This window comes from Paroedura picta, chromosome 2 (assembly GCF_049243985.1).
Source record: "Paroedura picta isolate Pp20150507F chromosome 2, Ppicta_v3.0, whole genome shotgun sequence".
In the NCBI taxonomy this organism is placed as follows: domain Eukaryota; kingdom Metazoa; phylum Chordata; class Lepidosauria; order Squamata; family Gekkonidae; genus Paroedura; species Paroedura picta.
In genome coordinates this window covers 133390088-133410273 of record NC_135370.1, presented here as the reverse complement: position 1 = coordinate 133410273, position 20186 = coordinate 133390088, and the positions used below count along the sequence as shown (strand labels likewise).

Genomic DNA, 20186 nt, shown 5'->3' with positions numbered 1-20186 from the left:
CCTCTCGCGAACATTTTCCGTTTCTCGAACTACAATTCCCATCGTGCTGCCGTAAATCCGATGCCAGCAGACATCGCGCAAGGGAAGGACGAACGTTATTGGGAAATGTAGTTTTTAAGTGAAGAACTTCTAATGGGGAGCGAGGCGATAGTAGCTCCCATCATGCCGCACGGTGCCATAGATACAGGGAATATTACCGGAGGCTGACAGCGAGGCGGTGGAGGTCCCTGCTCGCTAACCTCATTCACGGGCCCCGAATTTACAGGAGCGAAAGGTGGCCTTGTGCAGGAGGAGAGATTGCGCAGGGACACCGTTGGCGCTGCGCGGCCGCTTCGACGTTTGGTTTCCAGACCGTGAGCTCCAAGCCGCCGAGGAGACGCCGCTGCTTGGCCAGAGCAATGGAGGCTGGTGCAAGGGGTTGGTCTTCGGCTGCTCCCCCGCTCAACTAAAGGTAGGTCGTGGGAGTGGCCCTCGTCACCTTTGGTCCTTAGGGGAAAAGAGAGAGATGGGGGTGGGGAAGTAGGACGACAGAAATCGAAAACATTATGATAACATTTAAAAGTGAATCCTCTGTTGAGATTACAGGGGTTTAAAAGGCAGATCTTTGGAGTAGACTAGGAATGGGAAGGCTAAATTTAGTCCTAACTTGCACTGGCTGGAGGTAGTAGAACGAACTATGCCAGTTCATATTTCAGGTGGGAGATTCCAGCTTTGCATTTATTTTTTAGTAAACACCCCCCAAAAAAACACCACCCAAACCTGAAAACAAAAAACTATCTCTGCAGGGAGAAAGGTTCTACCTTGCTATGCTAGTTTTCTGTTTGCAGGAAATTCTGACCCTCCTGTAGTTTATTTACATTATTTGTAGCTTGCTTTTCTCACTGAGAATCAAGGCAGATTAATGTAAAGCAATACAATCAACAGCATGGGATGAAGAGTAAGAAGAGCTAGTTTTTTGTACCTTGCTTTTTACTACCTGAAGGAATCTCAGATCAGTTTACAATTGCCTGCCCTCCCTCTCCTCACAGGAGACACCCTGTGAGGTGGAGAGAGCTTGGAAAGAACTATGGCTGGCTGGCACAAGGTCACCCAGCTTGCTGCATGTGGTGGAGTGTGGAATCAAACCCAGTTTTCAAGATTGGAGGCTACTGCTGTTAACCACTACACCTAATAGAACTAGGATTTCTTTCTGAAGCAGAGCTGAAGTAAAGTACTGGTATTAACCTGACAGTTCAGGGTGAAAATTACAAAGTAGGATAATACATTTGAGAAATGATGTTCATTAATTCAAGACTTTTGAATGGCATAAATTGTTAATTCATTTAATCAATGCAAGCAATTGTTATTGAATAGGCTTTCATTCAAAACAAGGAAAAGCTCATAAATCTATTGCTTGATTGAATGAGCCCAAGGCTGTATTTTTAATAGAAAGTGATCTGTCTCCAGTGTTTCTCAGTTGGTCATGTCTTACAGTTTGCCCCATCTGTGAAGGAGGAAGAAAACTTGGATAGCTGTGTACAGGCAGCAAAGGATTAGGTGTCTCCGACTGTGACTATGGATAGTAGATGTTATGGCTGTGCATCTAAGTTTACAGTCTTCAAGAAACGGGCAAGTTTTTCTGCATTAAAATAATTTGTGTTAGCAATGTAGCCATCAAAATTGACTTCACTTTTGACTCGAGATGTGGAATTTACTATTCCCTTCTGAAAATGGTCTATCAAAGCTAACACCACTGCATGTGAATGATTCAAGACCTTTCTGTTTATAAAGGCATTTGATCATGTTTTCATGATACATTATAAAAACTCTCCCTCCTCCTCTGTTGCTATTGACTTTCTGGAGGAAGGTGAATCTTGGGCAAGTCATTGCCCCTCAGCATAATTTCCCTGCTTATGTCCCTGTAATAGTTTATTGGCGCTCAAGATTTGAATGCACTTCCTCTCTAAAACCTAAGAGCTCGGTGTTTGGCTAATGATTTGTTGGGACATTTTGCCCATGTCATGATTAGAAGGCACATGGTGCAGCAACCTTGCTGAAGATTGTCAGGTTTCTAGATGGGAAAGTGCTTAACTTTGACTGGGTCTTGCCCCTAACAATTTTGCAGCATATACACAAAATGTAATGTGTAAATAAGGAAAATGTGTTTGGAATCACAGTTCACTGGAAAGCTGGGATTAATTGCAGCTCCCTATTGAATTTCATTGCAAATTTAGGTTTCCCATTAAATGATGTGTGCCAGTGGCCCAATGTTAAGACTGATTTCTCTGTTGACAGATTCCATTAACAAAAGCTAGTGCAATAATAATTTTTAAAAAATCCTCTCAGGTTATTTATCTTGGCAAATATTCAGTTTGGAAAATGGTTAGAGAGTTCACTGAGGGTTGATGGTGTCTTAAACTGTCATTTAGTCTCATGGACTTTAGAAGACTAGAGCCTGCACAGTGGATGAAATTGGCTGTGGTGAGGCTTTTTGGTGCCGCCAGATCTGTCTGGTTGTGGCTGCAGCAAACTAACATGACCACCACTTTTGGCACATGTTGGTATGAAAGTGTTTTCCGTGTGATCTGTGCTCAAAAACCCACCATAGAGATGTTTCAGTGTTAGCATGGACAGCTTCTGAGGAAGCTTGCTACCTTTGTTAACCCCTTTTCTGCCTCTCACAGTATGGATGCAAGAACTGTGGCCGAGCATTCTGTTCTGGCTGCCTTGGATTCAGTGCGAATGTTCCCCGTTGTGGAAACACTCAACAGAAGGTGTGCAAGCAATGCCATAAGGAATTAACCAGGTGAGAACACCAACATAGTTCTGACTGATGTGCCTGTACAAGTTTTTTCCCTCTCTAGTTCCAAGTGTGAATGGGCACTTGGAGCTAGCTGGATCAAAAGGCATCTGTTCCTTCTGCAACTGCAAACAAACAGAAGAGCAGTGATGTAATGGGAAGGGAAACACGTTATTCTGTTGTACTGCCCCTGTGCATTTTGCATAGGCTTCTTTGGGGTATCTATTAGAAGGTAAATAAAAAAAACCAAAACAAAAGCAGAACTAAGAAATTTAGCTTATAAAGGCAATAATCACTGAGCATGTGAAAAGTACACAAATGTATCCAGAACTACAAATCCATGAACATATTTCAGTTGTCATGCAGGTGCAATAAAAAGAGCATTGTGTATGCATGGATGGAAGGATAGCTCTTGAAACAAAAATTACTTCTTGTGCATGCATAGTGCTGAATAGGAGTTGAGCAAAACCACAAGCTTTTAAAAATAGTTTGCATATTTACATAGTGCTGTTCAGGAACAACACAACATTTGAAGCTTCCCAACCCTTGTATTTGCCTGCCTTTTGTCACCGTGACCTGGCTATGCTAGTCCAATCTCATCAAATCTCAGATGCTAAGCAGAGTTGGCCCTGGCTAGCATTTGGATGGGAGATCTTCAAAGAATGCCAATAGCAGGCAGTGCCAAAAAACCTCGCCTTGGAAACCCAGCAGGGTTGCCCCAAGTTGGCTGCAGCTTGATGGCACTTTCCACCATTACTTACTCATACCACTACCCCCTCCCCACAATGAACAAGTGTAGCTTTTCCGAGTTTGCTACATTTCAGCACTAGGCAGGGGAAGGTGGGTGATCTCCACCTCCCCTTTCAGGGGAAAGTACAGCCCTGGGAAACTCATGGGGTGACACACACACACACACTCCGCCCCTTAATGAATATTGCCCTCACTGTGGTTCAGGACTGCATTTCAGTGCTGGGCATTATAGTTCCCCCCCCAGCTTTTTGAGTTAATTATTGGGATTGGGAAACATACATAATTGCTGTAGTTGAGTAGGGATGTTCCTATGATATTACAGAGATAAATGTAGAAATGGAATGGGCAGGTGAAGGGGAATGTTCATTTGCAATGAATCCGAAGCCATACATTTCTTTTGTGAATCTTTCCTTTGCAGTCTCCTATCCCTATTAATTCTTAATGATAGAGCTACTAGGGACCCTAGAAGTCATCTAGCCCAACCCCTTGCTCAATGCAGGATCCGCCTAGCCCTAAAGCATTCAAGATAAGTACCTGTCCAGCTGCTGCTTGAAGACTGCCAGTGAGAGGGAGCTCACCATCTATTTAGCCAATTCCACCAAAGAACTACTGACTGAAATTCCCCCCCTGCTGGCGCAAACGCACATGCGCGGCAACTCTGCGCATGCACGTTAGCATTCCCTGCTGGCGCAAATGCACATGTGCGACAATCTCTGTGCATGTGCATTTGCAAGCAGCTGCCGCGCATGCGTGGTGCCTGGGCCGCCGGCTCTCCCCCATCCCCAGAGGCGGTCCTGAACTGCAAAAAGGTTGGGGACCACTGTTGTAGAGAACAAAAAAAGGGCTGTCTACAATTGGGGCATGAATGTAGGACAATGTCGCGTGGAAACAAAGAAAAAATGCACAAGTTGGGTAGCTAAAATGGGGAAAGTACTCCATGTGAAAGTAGCCCTGGACAGCTTTCTGCATTTGAGGTGGGGGGAGTTGGTGGTGGCATGTTCATTTTTTATGGCGGAAAATTCTGTCATATGATTCTATTCCCTGTAGGCTGAAGGGCACAGTTAAGAAGCAGTGTCCTTGTGCCATGTGATCTGTAGCTTGTGAGGACTAGACTTGTGGCATATAGGTGTTCTCAGGATTTCTCATGACTAAAGGCAAAGACAAGAGAGTTCCTGCCATTGTACATAAAGCATTCCATATTCTGCCCTTGTGACCTTTCTCATTTGTCTTTTAGTGGAGCACTTCAGTCCAATGCAGCTAAATGGTCCCCACCAGAGAACTATAAAAAGTGAGTCCAATAACAACCTAGTTGGCTTAATTCCATATCCTGTAGGTTTGTGTGTGTATCTATGTACATACTTCAGTGTTCTATGTTTAGATTCAGACTGAAACCAATAGTTCTGACCATTACCCCACTGTCTATAAAGAAGAAAATTTGGTTCTTATATACCACTTTTCCCTACCCAAAGGAGTCTCAAAGCAGCTTACAGTCGCCTTCCCTTTCCTCTTCCTCTCACAGACACCCTGTGAGGTGGGTGAGGCTGAGAGAGCCCTGATATCACTGCTCGGTCAGCTTTATCAGTGCCGTCGCGAGACCAAGATCACCCAGCTGGCTGCATGTGGAGGTGTGGGGAATCAAATCCGGTTCGCCAGATTAGAAGCTGCTGCTCTCATCATGCTGGCTCTTTTATCCTATTAATAGATAATACAATTGTCTGTTAGCAGCAGAATTCCTATAATACAGTACAAGAAAAGGTTCAGATAGCTTTCCGAGGCTGATCTGCAGTAGTTTTGCTGCTGAAGTGGCAGTTCTCATTTCATAATGGATTAGCCATAATTCCTGACCTCAATACCTCTTGAAGCTCAAGAAAAATAGTTATCCATGTAACGCTGCTTAAAGTGCACGTTTCTTAGGCTCAGTTTCCATGTCCGCTACTTGATAACTCAAGGTGATAACTCAAGATTCAAGCTGAATGGTTGAACCAATTTGGAAAAGGACCATGAGGAGTGGTGATATGTAAACTCTGCTCTGGTGATTGATCGTGCCTGTGAAACCTAATTTGAAGCAGCAGTCATCAAGTTATCAGGTTTTAGAATACTGATGGGCTTTTAGAATTCTGCTTCCAATCTCTTGCTCTAACATAGAATCATAGAGCTCAAGGAGGCTGTACAGGCCGTCTAGTTTGGCCTCCTGCTCAGTGCAGGATCAGCGTAAAGCATCCAGGATAAGTATCTTTCCAGCTGCTGCTTGAAGACAGCCAGTGAGGGGGCTCACCATATCCTTAGGCAGTTAGTTCCACTGCTGAACTACTCTGACTGCATTTCCCCCCCTGATATCTAGCCAGTACCATTCTACATGTAGTTTAAACCTATTACAGCCAATCTTTCTGATACTTAAAGACAGCAATCATGCCCCCTCTCAACCTCCTTTTCTCCAGGCTGAATATTCACAAGTCCCTCAGCCTCTCCTCACAGGGCTTGGTCCCCAGCCCTGGATCATTCTTGTCCCTGTCCTCTGAACCCTCTCAATTTTGCCCACAGTCTTTTTGAAGTGAGGCCTCCAGAACTGCACACAGTACTTCAGGTGGGGCCTGATCAATGCGATATACAGAGGGACTGTGACATCTTGTGACTTTGATGTGTTGCCTCTGTTGATACTTCCCAAGACTGCATTTGCCTTCTTTACTGCTGCATCACACTGTGTGCTCATATTTAGCTTACAGTCTACAGTCTACAAGTACCCCAAGATCACATTCACACACACACTACAATCCAGAGGTATATCTCCCGCCCACTGTGGTTTAATGGTTAGTCTAGGCCTACAGAGATGCAGGCCTAGACTACATCCTTGCTTGGCCATACAAGGTGACTTTGGGGCATTCACACTTTCTGACAGGCTTTACTTTCCAAAATGTGGAAGGATAGATGTATGCATACCACCCTAAGCTCCTTAGAGTAAGAATGGGATAAAAATGTGATGGAAGAGCAGAAAGCTTATGCTGGTGGTTCTTCTTGCAGGCGTGTAGCTGCCCTCGAGTCCAAGCAGAACCAACCTCAGGGTCCTCAGAAAGGCTTGGTGAAATCCCAAAGTCAAACGGACTCCAGGTATCGAGGGCTATCGAAAGAGGATCGAGCTATAGCAGAGAGACTGGAGAAGCTCAAGAAGGAATCAAAATCCAGTGAGTCTAGTTATGCTTCCTTCTTGCCAGTTACTATATAGATCAGAGTTCAAAATATGAAAGTGGACTCTTTGATGAATCCTCAGCCTTGTTTCTATAAATGCAAGACCAGGGGAAAGGTTGGTAGTGGTGGTCAGCCCCTTTATACATTCTTCTAAAAAGGACACAGAATATGACTAGGGATTGGTTTTATAAGTAAACCCCAAGTGCGCAAACAAATTACAGAACTCCAGCAGGATCCCCTGCAGTACCAGGTGTTTCCCAGTGCCTGCTGTGTGAGACCCTTCATCTGGAGGTGCCAATGGGCCTTGGGCCTTTTTTATTGCTTCCTTTGCTGCTGCAGGAAGCTCAACTTGATCCTTTTGTTTGAAGGTCCTGACGGAAAATAGCCAGAGAGACGTGACCTAATTCAGGGGTCCCCAGTATCCTGCTCATGGGTCGCCATGGTACCTGCCAAGACCTTTCTTAGCTCCCAGCAAGCATATTTAGGAAGTGTTTGGGGGAAGGTGGGGCTCTTGCCCAGAAGGACTTCTGTTTGGTGCATGGAGATCTGTTGGCTGCACAATTTAAAGTAAAATTATTTCAGCAGCAGCGGTCACCACAGTGTTGTTTTTATTCTCCCTCATTCCTCTTTTCAAAGGCATTTAAAAAATAGCTCATCTTCTCCTTTGCACGCATTTAGCTGTGCCCCTGCAACAGCCTTTGCATGGTTGGCTTAACCTGCGGCAGCTCTTTTGTGGTTGCAACCCCCAACCTGCATCAGAATCCCATGGGTGCCCATAGGCTCAAAAAAAAATGGGGATCCCTACCCTGATTCATGCTTGGGTTTTTACCAGCTTGCATTTGAAAAACTGGCAGAAGTGTATTTTCAAGGGTTCGGGGGGAGGGGCATTCTTTTCTTTCCTCAAAGCTCGTTCTTAGTCTTCAACCTGGCTTGCTTGTTTGGGCAAGCCCAGTAAACTATCTGACTCTGGATGAGGAGGGTGTGTGCAAGCCTTTTGGTGATCAGTAGAGGGAGCTTAAGCATTCTTAATAACGCTTTGTCTTGGCAGCTGCAGTCCAGTTCTCTGGCGTTATTCAGACAGTGGAATTCAGATTTGAGAGCATGGAACACAGACAGGGACAGGGAGATAAATGGCACATGGTCTTCAGTGTCCTTGAGCATTATTCATTATGGCTGTGTATTGTGTTACATTCCATGGTGTGAGAATGGAAGCAAATGAAAGAGACAAAACTCATTTTGGTTATTGTGAATAAACTAATTTGCTCTTCAATGCAGAGTCCGTTCCATCACAGGCTGAAATAGAGGCCAGGCTGGCAGCATTGAAAGATGACTCTACAAAACCCATTCCGTCCACCCAAGAGATGGAAGACCGTCTGGCAGCCTTGCAGGACAGACCTTGTCCCTCCACAGCTCCCAGGCCAGTAAGATCCCTCTCCTTTTGTCAATCATTCTCAGAGAAAACAAAAGACTAGGGGTAGCTGTTGGATCTTGGTGTCACAGCTTGCAGAAGCATCTCCTTGGCAGAGTGGAGGGTAGGGAAGGATCTTTCCCTTCCCCAGGCAGCTCACTGTTACTCTGAAAAACCTCTCTGACTGTCAGGAGAGTCTCACAAACTAGCGATGGACACAAACCAGAAAATTCCAGTTTGGGGTATTCCAGAACTGAACTGTCGAGCCAAACTGTCTTCCAGTCATCAAGTGAAAAATAGATTGGTTCTGCCCATCTTCTCTTGCAACTTTCCATTTGGTCCGGACCCATCTTTTCAAAAACATTTTCCTTAGAAATGCCTTCATAGGCTTCTGCGCAGCTTCTTCTACTGCAGAACACACGTCATGATGTAGATTCCTTAGTTTGGCATAAGCAATGCCTATTTTGTTTCTAGAGCAAAAAACCACAAACCTTTGAGACTTGAAGAAAGATGTTAGTAAACCTTGATGCTTGTTTTGTTCTCTTAGATAAAAGACCTTGCTGATGAGAGTAAACCCAAGATTTAAGGATCCTGTATTATTTCTCTTTTCTTCCGTGGACTCCCAAGTTTAGGCCTTTTCTATTCCCTTCCATTTCCTGAAGATTAGGCACCCACAGGATGTCATGGAGAATTATATTCTTACTCTGTAAGCCATTTGAGGCCTCTCTAAAGACCATACTAGATAATACTGTATCCCTGGGTCCACTGTGGGGATTGTGGCACCCATTTAGAGCTCATTTTTTTTAACTTTTCAAAATGCTTGATGTTGTTCACTGTCTATTAAATGTGGCCTTCACTCTTAACTGTGACCCACTGAATGCCTTGTGTTGCTCATCTAACTGTGTATATCTCTCACTCTTGCTAGGTTTACCAGCTGTCCAATACCAGGACACAAGTTGAGCAGTCAGATGACTTGCTGAACCAGATGTCTGAGGAAGTTACCATAGATCAGAGCTCAGGTGTCCTACCTCAAGGTTCTGCTTTCATTTTGCCTCAGTAATGTGCTGTAATGACTTCTAAAATGCTGGAATTTTCACAATATTCTTAGAAGAAAACTTAGTTTTTATCGCCCCCCCCCCCCAAAAAAAAAAAAACAGTTGCAGCAAAGAAAATCCTAAAAGACAAAACAAAAATCCTAAAAGACAAAACAAATATGTACAGAGGGGGCATTATGAGTTCTTCACTTGGGGTGTGAGCTTGACTTTACAATTTGAATGACACATGTATATTCTAATAATTTATCCATTCATACTTTGGTGGGAAGGGCCAGGTGGTGTTGTAGTTAAGAAAGGAGGCTTCTAATCTGGAGAGCCGGGTTTAATTCCCCGCTCCTCTGTATGCAGCCAGCTAGTTGACCATGCCCTAGTCATAGTCCTGTTAGAGCTGTTCTCACAGAGCAGTTTCTCAGAGCTCTCTCAGCCCCACCTACCTCATAGGGTGTCTGTGGTGGGGAGTGGAAGGGAAAGCGATTATAAGCTGCTTTGAGACTCCTGGTAGTGAAAAGCAAGATATAAAAACCAACTCTTCTGTTTATTTTTATTATTTATGACCAGGTGGTGCATGTACATTTATAACCATATCCCTTATTTCTTTTTTCTAAAGAAACATTTTAAATATAGTTGCAGAGCTGCTGTGTGGGTTTTAACCTAGTCATGCATGAAGGCGTTCTTGTGCCTCTTTCCATTTCCTTATGTGAGTCAGTCCGGCCTGCACTGGGGCTGGAAAGTGGTAATGTGATTGCCAAAAGTTTGGGAAGTGTAAAGAAATCAGCTTGAGGGAAGTACAAGGATGTTTCACATTTAGGTTTGATTTGTGACAAGCACGGCTGGACCCACAACAATGGTTGCTGCTTCCACAGTTAGAACAAAGCCCAAAAATGGTTTTCTGTGGAAACTGGACAAGCTGGGTACAGGTATCTCCAATTGCCATCATAACACTGTAGCCTTTGTTCTATTTTAAGTGCCCTGCACCTCCTTCCATAATTCCCTGTGTAGTGAGATCACCCCACTAATGCTTTCTTGACTTCTCTGTTAACCTCTTTTGCATACTGATCAACAGTGTTTGAATGCACATCAGTTAGGCTCAGACCCTGTTTGCTAGTTCTAAATGAGGAGTGGATGTTTTCGATTATTGGCCCAGCTGTCCGTGAGCACATTCATGGCTTTCTGACTGGCTGTTTCACTGCGTTTCTTTCAGATAGTGTTAATGCGGTATAACTGGCTGTGGCCACCATTTTCCCCACCATGCCATCAGATGGTCTTTGGAGATTTTTTTAAGAAGAATAATTGCTATTGTGCTCTAGCATTCTAACAATGTATTGCCATGATAATCTTTTTTTTTTATTTACAAAGTCTCTAGTGCTTTCCATTGCAGTTGCCTCTGCAGTGCAAAGGGGTTAGGGACTTTTTTAAAGGAAAGTTTGAACTTCAGTAATCATGATAGTATATCATTGGAACACAATAGTAATTTTTTTGGCCATCAAGTTTCATCCAATTTATGATGACCCTGTGGGATTTTCATGGTAAAAGATTGTTCAGAGGTGGTTTGCCATTCCTTGTTTCTGTGTAATGACCTTGCTATGTCTTAGTGGGCTCCAATTCAAACACTAACCAGGTCCAACCTTGCTTTAGCCTCCAAGATCCAAAAAGATCAGGCAAGCCTGGGCTATCCAGGTCAGGGCACAATTACTGATCCAGAAACCAATCCTGTGGGTGCCATGGCAGACAAGAAGCACAGGGGAAACTCTGGCTCACAGAGTCCACGCAGCCCTAGATTATATAAATCAGCTCGTAACAAGACAGTGCACACTTGTTTGGTAGGCATTTGATTTGTTCACTGCCGGTTGATCTGAGCAGGTGATTGCCTCACATCTCATTTGAAGTTGGACAGTTGAACATGCTTGACACAAAAATTTTGGCATCTGTGGTACTGATACACACTCTGGTAGATCTGTCTCATCCTTGACCGTCTGACAGATGAATGTGTAAAACTAATTGTGCTGAATTTCTAGGGGATATTAACATGCCTTTATCATGCATGTGTGAACTCACCCTTAGTCTTTGCTCTCCAGAAATCAACACACAGAATTTGAACGACTTAAATCGAACTGATGAGATTACCAGCATTGACGATCTAGATCCCAAACAGTTGGAAGAGGAGAAGAATAGGCTTCTGACGGAGGCTGCTGCTGAGCTGAGGGAAGAGAACACCAGGCAGGAGAAGATTCTAGAAGTGGCCAAGCGACTGGCCATACTCAAGGGCCAAGACCCCGAGCAAGGTACACAGGAGTGCTCTGAGGAACAGAGGCTTATTTCTTTGGAAGAAGTAAATCTTTATTTAATGACTAATGGGAATTAGTCCAAGATGCAAAGAAGAACATGACAGTTTCCTGTTCCCAGAAGCAAATCATTAAAATGTGGATTGTTCAAGGTAACAAGACCTCTTTATTATTTTCACAAGCAAAGCCATGAAGATACTATTGTTTCTTCTAGCCTCAAGACAAATTCAATACATGTTTTTCTCTTCTGTTATATATCAATCTTCTTCTTTCTGTCCCAGATAGGCTTTTTCTCTAAAATATTTATTGCAGCCTTTAAAGAAAATGCATGTGTTTTGTTGAAGTTTTTCTCAGTATGGAGATAAACATTTGTCAGACACTAATGCTAGTGTGTCAGGCTGCGAGACAGAGGCACACCTGCAGTAACCTCTTGAAAAACTGGCAACCCTGGTGCCATCATCTATTGCAGGAGCTTGCAACCAGGGGTCTGTGGACCCCCAGGGGTCCACTGGAGCTCCAGAGGAGGTCCACTGCCTTTCGCTTCCTGCATTAATGGATTTAACCTTAAACTAGGGAACCAGCTGCTTCCGTTGCTACCCCGCCTGAGTTTGAGTTCTCTTGTGGTTTCTGCACCTGGCAGGGAGTAGAACCTACATTCTCCTCCCTCAGTCCCCATGTCTGCCTGTTAAAGCACGTGGTCATGTCACTTCTGGGGACATGGCAGGGAGGCATGGCTAGCTGACTCCACTTCCAGGGCTCCTTGGGGCCTGAAAAGTTATTACAGGAGATCCCCCACAGTCAAAAAGTTGAAAAAGGCTGATCTAGTGGGAGATTCAGATCCATGACACATCTGCAAGGACTAGAAAAACACTCTGATCTGGTAAAAACGCTCCTCAACCCCGTCTAGGGAGAATCTCATTAAGTGGAGTCACACAGTGTCTCTGCAAGCATGAAATGAGGAAAGGCTGATTTGCTTGGTGTAGTAGTTAGGAGTGCGGACTTCTAATCTGGCATGCCAGGTTCGATTCTGCACTTCCCCACATGCAGCCAGCTGGGTGAACTTGGGCTCGCCCCGGCACTGATAAAACTGTTCTAACTGAGCAGTGATATCAGGGCTCTCTCAGCCTCACCCACCTCACAGGGTGTCTCTTGTGGGGAGAGAAAAGAGAAGGTGATTGTAAGCTGCTTTGAGACTCCTGGTGGAGAAAAGTGCCATATAATAAGCAACTCTTCTTCTTTTTATATCTTAATTAGATTGTAAAACTGACAATTTTTCTTTCTCAGTTACTCTGGATGACTACAAACTCCCCAACAGTGATGAAGAAATGGAAGAGGAAGAAGCCATTCAAAGAGTTTTGAAACAGGTCTGAAGTAGTTTCCAGCCATTACTTTTGTGGCATTGTTGCTGTTGATTCCTCTCTAATGACACCTGGCTATAACTAGCAAGTGAGGGCTTCATCATGTCTAGGTTATCCTTATGATCACTCTGTCCACAAAGCATGCTCTCAAAATGTTCCCCGGAATGATCCCTGTGACTTGCAGTATTTTAAAATTTGATTTTAACTTGACAGAAGGAAGGAGACAACTCTTGCAATCCTGTGGATGCTTTAGGGTTCGTTGGCACTTCCCTCCATCCTGGAGCAATTTCTGATCCTGAGTTAGCTTACTCCTAGGGCTGAGGGGCTTGTGTGTACTAGTAGCTGTACTGGTTGGACATAGCCAGCTTGTTATAGTGGTTAAGAGTGCAGACTTCTAATCTGGCGAGCCGGGTTTGATTCCCCGCTCCCCACATGCAACCAACTGGGTGACCTTGGGCTCGCCACAACACTTTGAGACTCCTTTGGTTACAGAAAAGCATCATATAAGAACCAACTTTTCTTCTTCTACGTGAAATGACTCCTCCCTCCCTCGATTTAATTTAATACTGCCCCCTCTAACAAAAGCAAGCTCAGGGCAGTTTACAACTTCACATAATTGTTGTTAAAATTGTTGTGAAGTTTAAAAACTTCACATAATTGTTGTTAAAAAACGTCACATAATAAAACAGTTATATACTATAAAAACACAATAAACACAGTGAAGTTCCAGTAGTGCTCTACTTCCCACCAACTGTGGCAGTCAGGGCAAGTGAAAGTTTTGCTGGTGTGTTGTTGGAAGTGATTATGATGATGGAAGTGCTTATCAGATAGCATGATATACATTGGGATGAAATTTTGGCAGTAAATTTTGGAAACATAAATGTGTAGAAATGTGTAGAATTGGTTTCCTGGGGATACAAGTTTTTAAAGCTTCACTTACAGATATCGAACAAAGACCCCCCCCCCAATAATAAACAATCTTTGCTGCTAATCATTTTTCTGATACTAGAACATTTAGGTGTCTGACTCAAAACACTGAGCAGTAAAGAAAATGTACGTTTGGCACAACCAGCCTGGCCTGTTAAGATTGATGGCTTCGTTTGCTATCAGTGGCCTTATCTATCCTGAAATTAATAGATGCATCAATTAACCTCCACCATACATATTTAAATTATCTTTGGTGGCACTTGGAAGTAACATGAAAAGCATGAATTCTTGTCAGCTAAAAGATTAACTCAGTGAGATTAACTCTGTGAGACCCTGGGGCTTCTTGACAGTCATGGAAGGGTTTCTTTTTTAAAGATATTTTTATAGATATATAAACATAATATACATATTATAAATTCACTAATTCATATATTATCAGAGAATTGCCACCTCCTACATTTCCTCTAATCCAATGCAGTCTATACATCTGTTTATTGATATAGTATCAGTATCAAGTATCAGTGCCAGTGAGCCCGTTTGCTAAATTTGTCAGCTTAGCTGTCTTGCAAAGTTCTCAAAGTTTGTCAAGCCAGTCTGTCACCATTGGTAATTCAGAGTGTTTCCATTGTTTGGCAATTACCAGTGGAAGGGTTTCTTGAATGAGTAGAATTTAGTTTTTAAATATATTTTAAAAGTTTGTTTATATTGTTTAAAGTTTATCAGAGTGATATGTTTCAGGGTTTTCTCAACAGTAAAGAAAGTTGAGAAAGGCTGGATTAACTATTTTCGAGTCTGTTTACTAAACAAAACATTAAGGGAGCAGAAGAAAGTGATTTTTGAAAAGGGGCTTTAATGTGAAGGGAAAGTTTTCTGTTTTCCATCCTTGCTCTTATTTACCACCAGCTTACTGAGGAGGCAGCTCTGGATGAAGCCAGTGGCTTCAATATTACTCCAGATCAATCCACCCAGCCAGTTGCTGCACAGCAGAAAACCATCAAGAAACCCAAGCAGGTGAGCAGCTATTCAAATCCTCGGTCTGTGGGCATCTGCAACCTATACACCTGTGTGTTACTTTGAGATGAGCTAAGTAAACACTATCCCAGTGATCCCCAGTGGGGCACCCTTGGGCACCATGATGCCTGCCAATAAGTTTCCTGGTAGCCATTTGCTTCTTCAGTGATGTACCTCTTCCCTAAAGCAAAAGGCCAGTCTTGGGTTTTCTCCCCCTCATTGAAGCCAGAGGTGCGTCAGAAGAACCCAGGAGTATTACCATTGTGTTTGCATGGAGTGCCCATTCAGAAATGGCTGCCTGCATTGTAGAGGGAGGCTTGGCTTGCAGCCTCCCAACACTTTGATTTTTCCCTGTCACGCCGTGGCAAGTGTCATGTGATGGTGCCCATTCTTCACCCTCCAGTTTGCAAAATTACCAGTAGCCTGAACAAGGCTAGGAACCCTTGCATTATCCCATTGTATCTGTTGGCTCTGCAATTCAACCACAGTGTGTTCAAAAACCATCTGTTGACCTGACGTCTGAGGTGGAGGGAAGTGTGGTGCTGTTTTCCTGATCAAAATAGCTCCTGTGGAGCTGCTATGAGCTGTACTGGGGGCAAATAAAAGAGGAAATGACACTATTGGTGTGTGCTTGTGCCTGCCCACGGAAACATGCACTTAATGCAAGATTGCCTTCTATTTCTTCAACCTTTTGTAACTTGCCCCTTAGAAGCGTCAGCTATTCAGGTTGTCTAGAATGGTCAACAAGCTCCTCAGACTTGTTGACTTGGATTGGATCCAAACTGCCTTACTTCACTCTCGCAACGGCCCAGTAAGACTGATTCAGGTGGCAGCCATGTTGGTCTGAGAGTCCAACACCTGTAAGACCAACAAAGTTTTATTCATGGCACTAGCTTCAAAGCCTGTTCCTAATCTTTGGAAACCCTCCTCTCCCTCTGAGGCTAGATGGGTGGCAACCTGAGAAAGGGTTTTCCCAGTCATAGCACCAAAACTTTGGAGCTCCCTCCCCTTCCCTGGGGGATGCATCTATTGGCCTGTTTGTTTCTGTGTTTCATTGAACTATTTTATAATTTAAAATGTTTTTAATTGTTCAGATGTTTTAGTGCTCTTATGTATGCCACATATAGAACACATAAAGGAAGAGAGTTCCATAGGATCACTTAGGGAACGGCAAAGAAAACAAAGATGTCTTCTTCCATTGGGAGAAGACAGTAATAGAGGAGAGATAAATAAATCTCCCTGGGGTGGAAATGCCATAATTTTGGCGTTACAGCTCAGGTTGCCATCCATCCAACCTTGGGCGGCAGAGATCTCTGAAGCAGGGCTTCCAACAATGGTTGGCTAGATTCACAGCTTGTTTCCTCCAGCTTCTCTTCTTTGTCCATAGTCATCTTGCCTCTGCCTCCCCCACCCTTAGGCACAAGCGTCAACATCGTCTAAAGCCCCCCTCTTGCCAGTTCAGGCAGTCGACAGTGAGGAGGAAGAGTTACCCTGGTGCTGCATCTGCAACGAAGACGCCGTACTGCGCTGCCACGACTGCGATGGTGACCTCTATTGCCAGCGATGCTTCCGGTAAGTGCAGGAGGACCCAGTTTCACTCGCTGTGAATTTAGGGTCAGCTTCTGGTGAAGCTGCAGGAAGACGAGTCGGAAGTAGTCATGATTTGTAAGGATGCTACTGGGGATCATGTCTCGCATCGTCATTATCATTAGTAAATGGTATAATATGGCTGCTACAAACACTATTTGCTTCCCCTTTCCTGCAGGGGCTTCCTGCTGTTCATATGGGCAGCCTTGTTGCAGCATTGGGACAACAAAAGGTTTAGAGCCCCACTTGTAAAGAAAGAGCACTGGGCATTGTTCAATGGAAAGTTCCCCTATGCACACCTTATTGACATGGGTGGAAGCTCTGGGTACATATGTGCTGTTCCTGTCCATTTTAGTGGGGCTCACTTAGCTGGAGACCGCACCTTTGATGATGGCATCCTGACCAGTACTACATTTTCTCAGAGCTGGACCCCAAAGGGCTGAAGCCCTCTTGTTGGTCAGCTGCCCCCAGCAGAGTAAAAATTCTCCTCTTGGTTATTCAGGGTTGGTGAGCCCTTCAGTTTCAGATGGACCAGGAGCTTCTGGTTCCTTTGCAGCATTCTCTTTAGGCTTTGGCTGAGTGAGAGCCCCTGCAGCGATTGTGGCCTGTTCTGACTGGCCCTGGTCTCTTTTTTCACTCAAGAGGGTTTGCACTTCCTGTTTGGCTTTCAGGGAAGGCCATGATGAGTTTGATCGGAAGGAGCACCGAACTTCGAGCTATCGCCATCCTCAGAAGAAAAAAATCTCACTATAGAAAGCTGTAAAAGGAGCGAAGGAAGAATTGCTGCTGATGGGGAAGCTGTCCAGGATGGGTGGTCATTGCAGATTCGGCTGTCGGCTCATTGGATGATGCCATGCGAAGATGTCTGGAATAAAAGCACTTGTCCCTGGCAAACTCCATGCTGCCATTGTGGAACTTAATAGAACACAGCATGTGTCCATGAGTAGCTTTGGGAGTAAGCCAATGATGCTAGTGAGATGAAGAATATCACCTTTTAAAAAGTGAGTTATGTTGCACAAAATGACTCCATAACTGAGGTGCACAACCTAGGTAATAAATTATATGCAAGAGAAAAGTGTGATGAATTTTCTTTTGAGAATAGGTAATAGTCACCGTAGTATCTGAGAACTGAATACCATTCCACTCATCTCAAGCGCAATCCTAAACAGAGTTACATGCTTCTCAGTCCACTGATGTTTTAGAAACATGTAACTCTGCTTAAGAGGTGTGGTTGCACATACCTTGAATAAAACTTGGTTGGCCTTAAAGGTGCTGCTGATCTCAAACTTAGTTCTGCTGCTTCAGACCAACATGGCTACCCACCTGAATCTAAAATTGCACTGTAAATCTAACTCCTTAGACAGAGGCAACAATGACATCCCAGGCTCCTTCACTGGTGGAGCTACCTTTGCTGCTGATCTTGTAAAAGCTGGATTAGTGTCTGCAGTTCTGCCTCAGGGTGCCTAGTTAGAGTTAGGAAGCTAGGAGGAACAATTGAATACCTGGATCCTGTTCTCTGACTTTCCACCCAGCTCAAAAACAAATTCTTTTAGGGATGAGACTTTTGTGAAATTTTGAAAATTTCATTGTGAAAATGAAAATGAGGCTTGTGAAATTAAGAGACCTTATTTATTTACTTACAAGTGTATTATCCCACCTCACCTTGTTTTAAGCAGCTCACAATAATCTAGGAGATTGAAGAAGAGTTTTTATATGTTGCTTACCAGAAGGAATCTTAAAGCAGCTTACAGTCGTCTTCCCTTTCCTCTCTCCACAACAGACACCCTGTGATGTGGGTGAGGTTGAGAGAGCCCTGATATTACTGCTCGGTCAAAATAGCTTTATCAGTGCTGTGGCCAGCCCAAGGTCACCCAGCTAGCTGCACATGGAGGAGAAGCAGGGAAAAACACAGCTCACCAGATTAGAAGTCACTGCTTTTAGCTACTACACACTGGCTCTCACAAATACATCAAAAAAACTTCTATATGTAATCCCCTAAAATTCAAGCTTTAATAAGAGCACCCGACCATACATTTGAATGGGTTTATGTACTAGATTTATATGACCAACCATCTTGGGGCCATGTACAACCATTAAAATTAAAACATATAATAAAACACATTTTATTGCCACTCCTCCTGAAGGCACCCGGTTACTAAAACTGCAGTTGCCATCCTTTGCTCTCAGGCCTTGTGACATTATTTGCTGTGCCCCCCCCCCCCCAATTCCTTGGCACATCCAGTGTTCAGGGGTGGGGTGGGTGGCGTCTTAGATGTTTTTGGCAGCCCAGCCTCAACCAGAACCAGTTAATTTATACAAACTCCTCTGGGATAGAAAGCTGATACAGCTTAAATATATTCTGCTTGGAAGAAAAAGCAAAACTAATAGTCACTATTTTATCTTGGATTCTCAGATAGCTTTGGGAAGGAAAATGTTTCCCAGCCTCTGTTATCCATTTGCAAAACAGGCCAACTCATAGGGATATCAGCCCAGGCTGGATCCTGTTTCTATGGCTGAAACACAGGTGTGAGTATGCCTTCCGTGTTACACATAGCCTAATGTGTAATGGGTGTGCTCTACTTACACTACTGAGAACATGGCTCCTGATTCTGATGTTACCTTAGACCAGTGGTTCTCAACCTTCCTAATACCGTGACCCTTTCCTCATGTTGTGGTGACCCCTGACCATAAAATTATGCAAGTGTTCTTTCACAGAAATTAAACCGAAACTGACCAATGGCATGAAGATCCATTGTTCACGATTGTATATAAGTTATATAAATTGCCGGGTACCTTCAGGAGGAGTGGCGACAGTGGCAGTGCTCCCCTTGCCAAGCTGCTCACCCTGTGAAAAAGTTGTTTGGCCCCCAAAGAGGTCCCAACCCCCAGGTTGAGAACCACTGCCTTAGACCCTTGAGAGCGTGGGATGGGGAGAAGATAATCCACTGGGAAAGCCGGAATTTTTCCATAGTCGACCACTGTCAAGAGAAGCAAGACAAGTATTCTAAATACTTTCTGCCGTTTCACTTTCATGTATATTAATGGCATGGTCCATCTGTCCCAAAAACATCAGAACAGGATCTCCATAATGCCTTTTATTAGAACCAACCAGGTGACACATAAGTGTGACTATTCTTCTTCAGGCTAGGTGCTGTTTTAAAAAATGCAAAAATAATATTGAACTGCAAAATGTATACTTGGTAGTATCTGATAACCTACCATCAACTCACAACCCAAGTTGTATTCAGATTGCAGGTATAGCCATTCTTGCTGCTATGTTTGGAGGTGGTACCTCTAGATTTCTCCTCTTTGTGTTACGCCTATCTGCTCCAGAATGACAATCCATGTGATGCCACATTTATTCTTTTGTGGTTGTTCCTACAACCTGTTTGTCAGGTTTTATTTTTAACTATTACAGGCCTTGCCCCCTGGCTAAGAGCCTTTGTCAGGTCAGCCTGTATGTGTAGTCACATTTTGGAAAGTATGCTGATAAGGAAGGGGAGGAGATGAACCAGCAGAATTGCAGATCTCTCCTCTCAGAACCCAGATGCAGGTTTTATTAACAAGGTCTCACGGGTCCAGTAAAATACAAGACCAAAATATGCTGTCTTGAACTACAAGGAAAGGTGGGATATAAATGTTTTAACAAGTAAAAATTCATAAAGAAGATTCACATTGACGTTCATGTTAGTTACTTAGCTTTATATTTTCTGCTTCTTAGTACTTTGAAAGTTTGTTATTTGTTCGATGTTTGATCACTTGGTATACTACAGCAGTGGTCCCCAACCTTTTTATCACCAGGGACCAGTCAACGCTTGACAATTTAACTGAGGCCCGGGGGGGGGG

General features: G+C 43.8%; 1 protein-coding gene across 3 annotated transcripts; it reads left to right on the top strand.

Moving 5' to 3' along the window:
* Positions 1-63: 63 nt before the first annotated feature.
* ZFYVE19 (zinc finger FYVE-type containing 19) lies at positions 64-17431 on the top strand. 3 transcript variants are annotated; one of them, XM_077322862.1, is made up of 12 exons: positions 64-451; positions 1474-1608; positions 2664-2785; positions 4764-4817; positions 6548-6708; positions 7988-8133; positions 9046-9139; positions 11251-11457; positions 12742-12821; positions 14646-14753; positions 16171-16325; positions 17012-17431. In XM_077322862.1, exons 2-12 carry the CDS (start codon positions 1555-1557, stop codon positions 17091-17093), a joined length of 1263 nt encoding a protein of 420 aa, XP_077178977.1. In that variant the 5' UTR covers positions 64-451; positions 1474-1554; the 3' UTR covers positions 17094-17431. The 3 variants fall into 3 exon arrangements, with proteins under 3 accessions (XP_077178977.1, XP_077178978.1, XP_077178976.1); XM_077322861.1 differs by having other exon boundaries at positions 96-451; positions 9046-9154; positions 17012-17430; XM_077322863.1 differs by lacking the exon at positions 4764-4817 and having other exon boundaries at positions 9046-9154.
* Positions 17432-20186: the final 2755 nt, after the last annotated feature.

What these genes read in the sequence shown, in the direction of transcription:
- ZFYVE19 (XM_077322861.1), top strand. Translation starts at nt 1,555, where the DNA reads ATGGATAGTAGATGTTATGGCTGTGCATCTAAGTTTACAGTCTTCAAG. An exon ending in CCACCAGAGAACTATAAAAA is followed by an intron (nt 4,818 to 6,547) that starts GTGAGTCCAATA and finishes TTCTTCTTGCAG; the next exon opens with GCGTGTAGCTGCCCTCGAGT. An exon ending in GGGCCAAGACCCCGAGCAAG is followed by an intron (nt 11,458 to 12,741) that starts GTACACAGGAGT and finishes TTTCTTTCTCAG; the next exon opens with TTACTCTGGATGACTACAAA.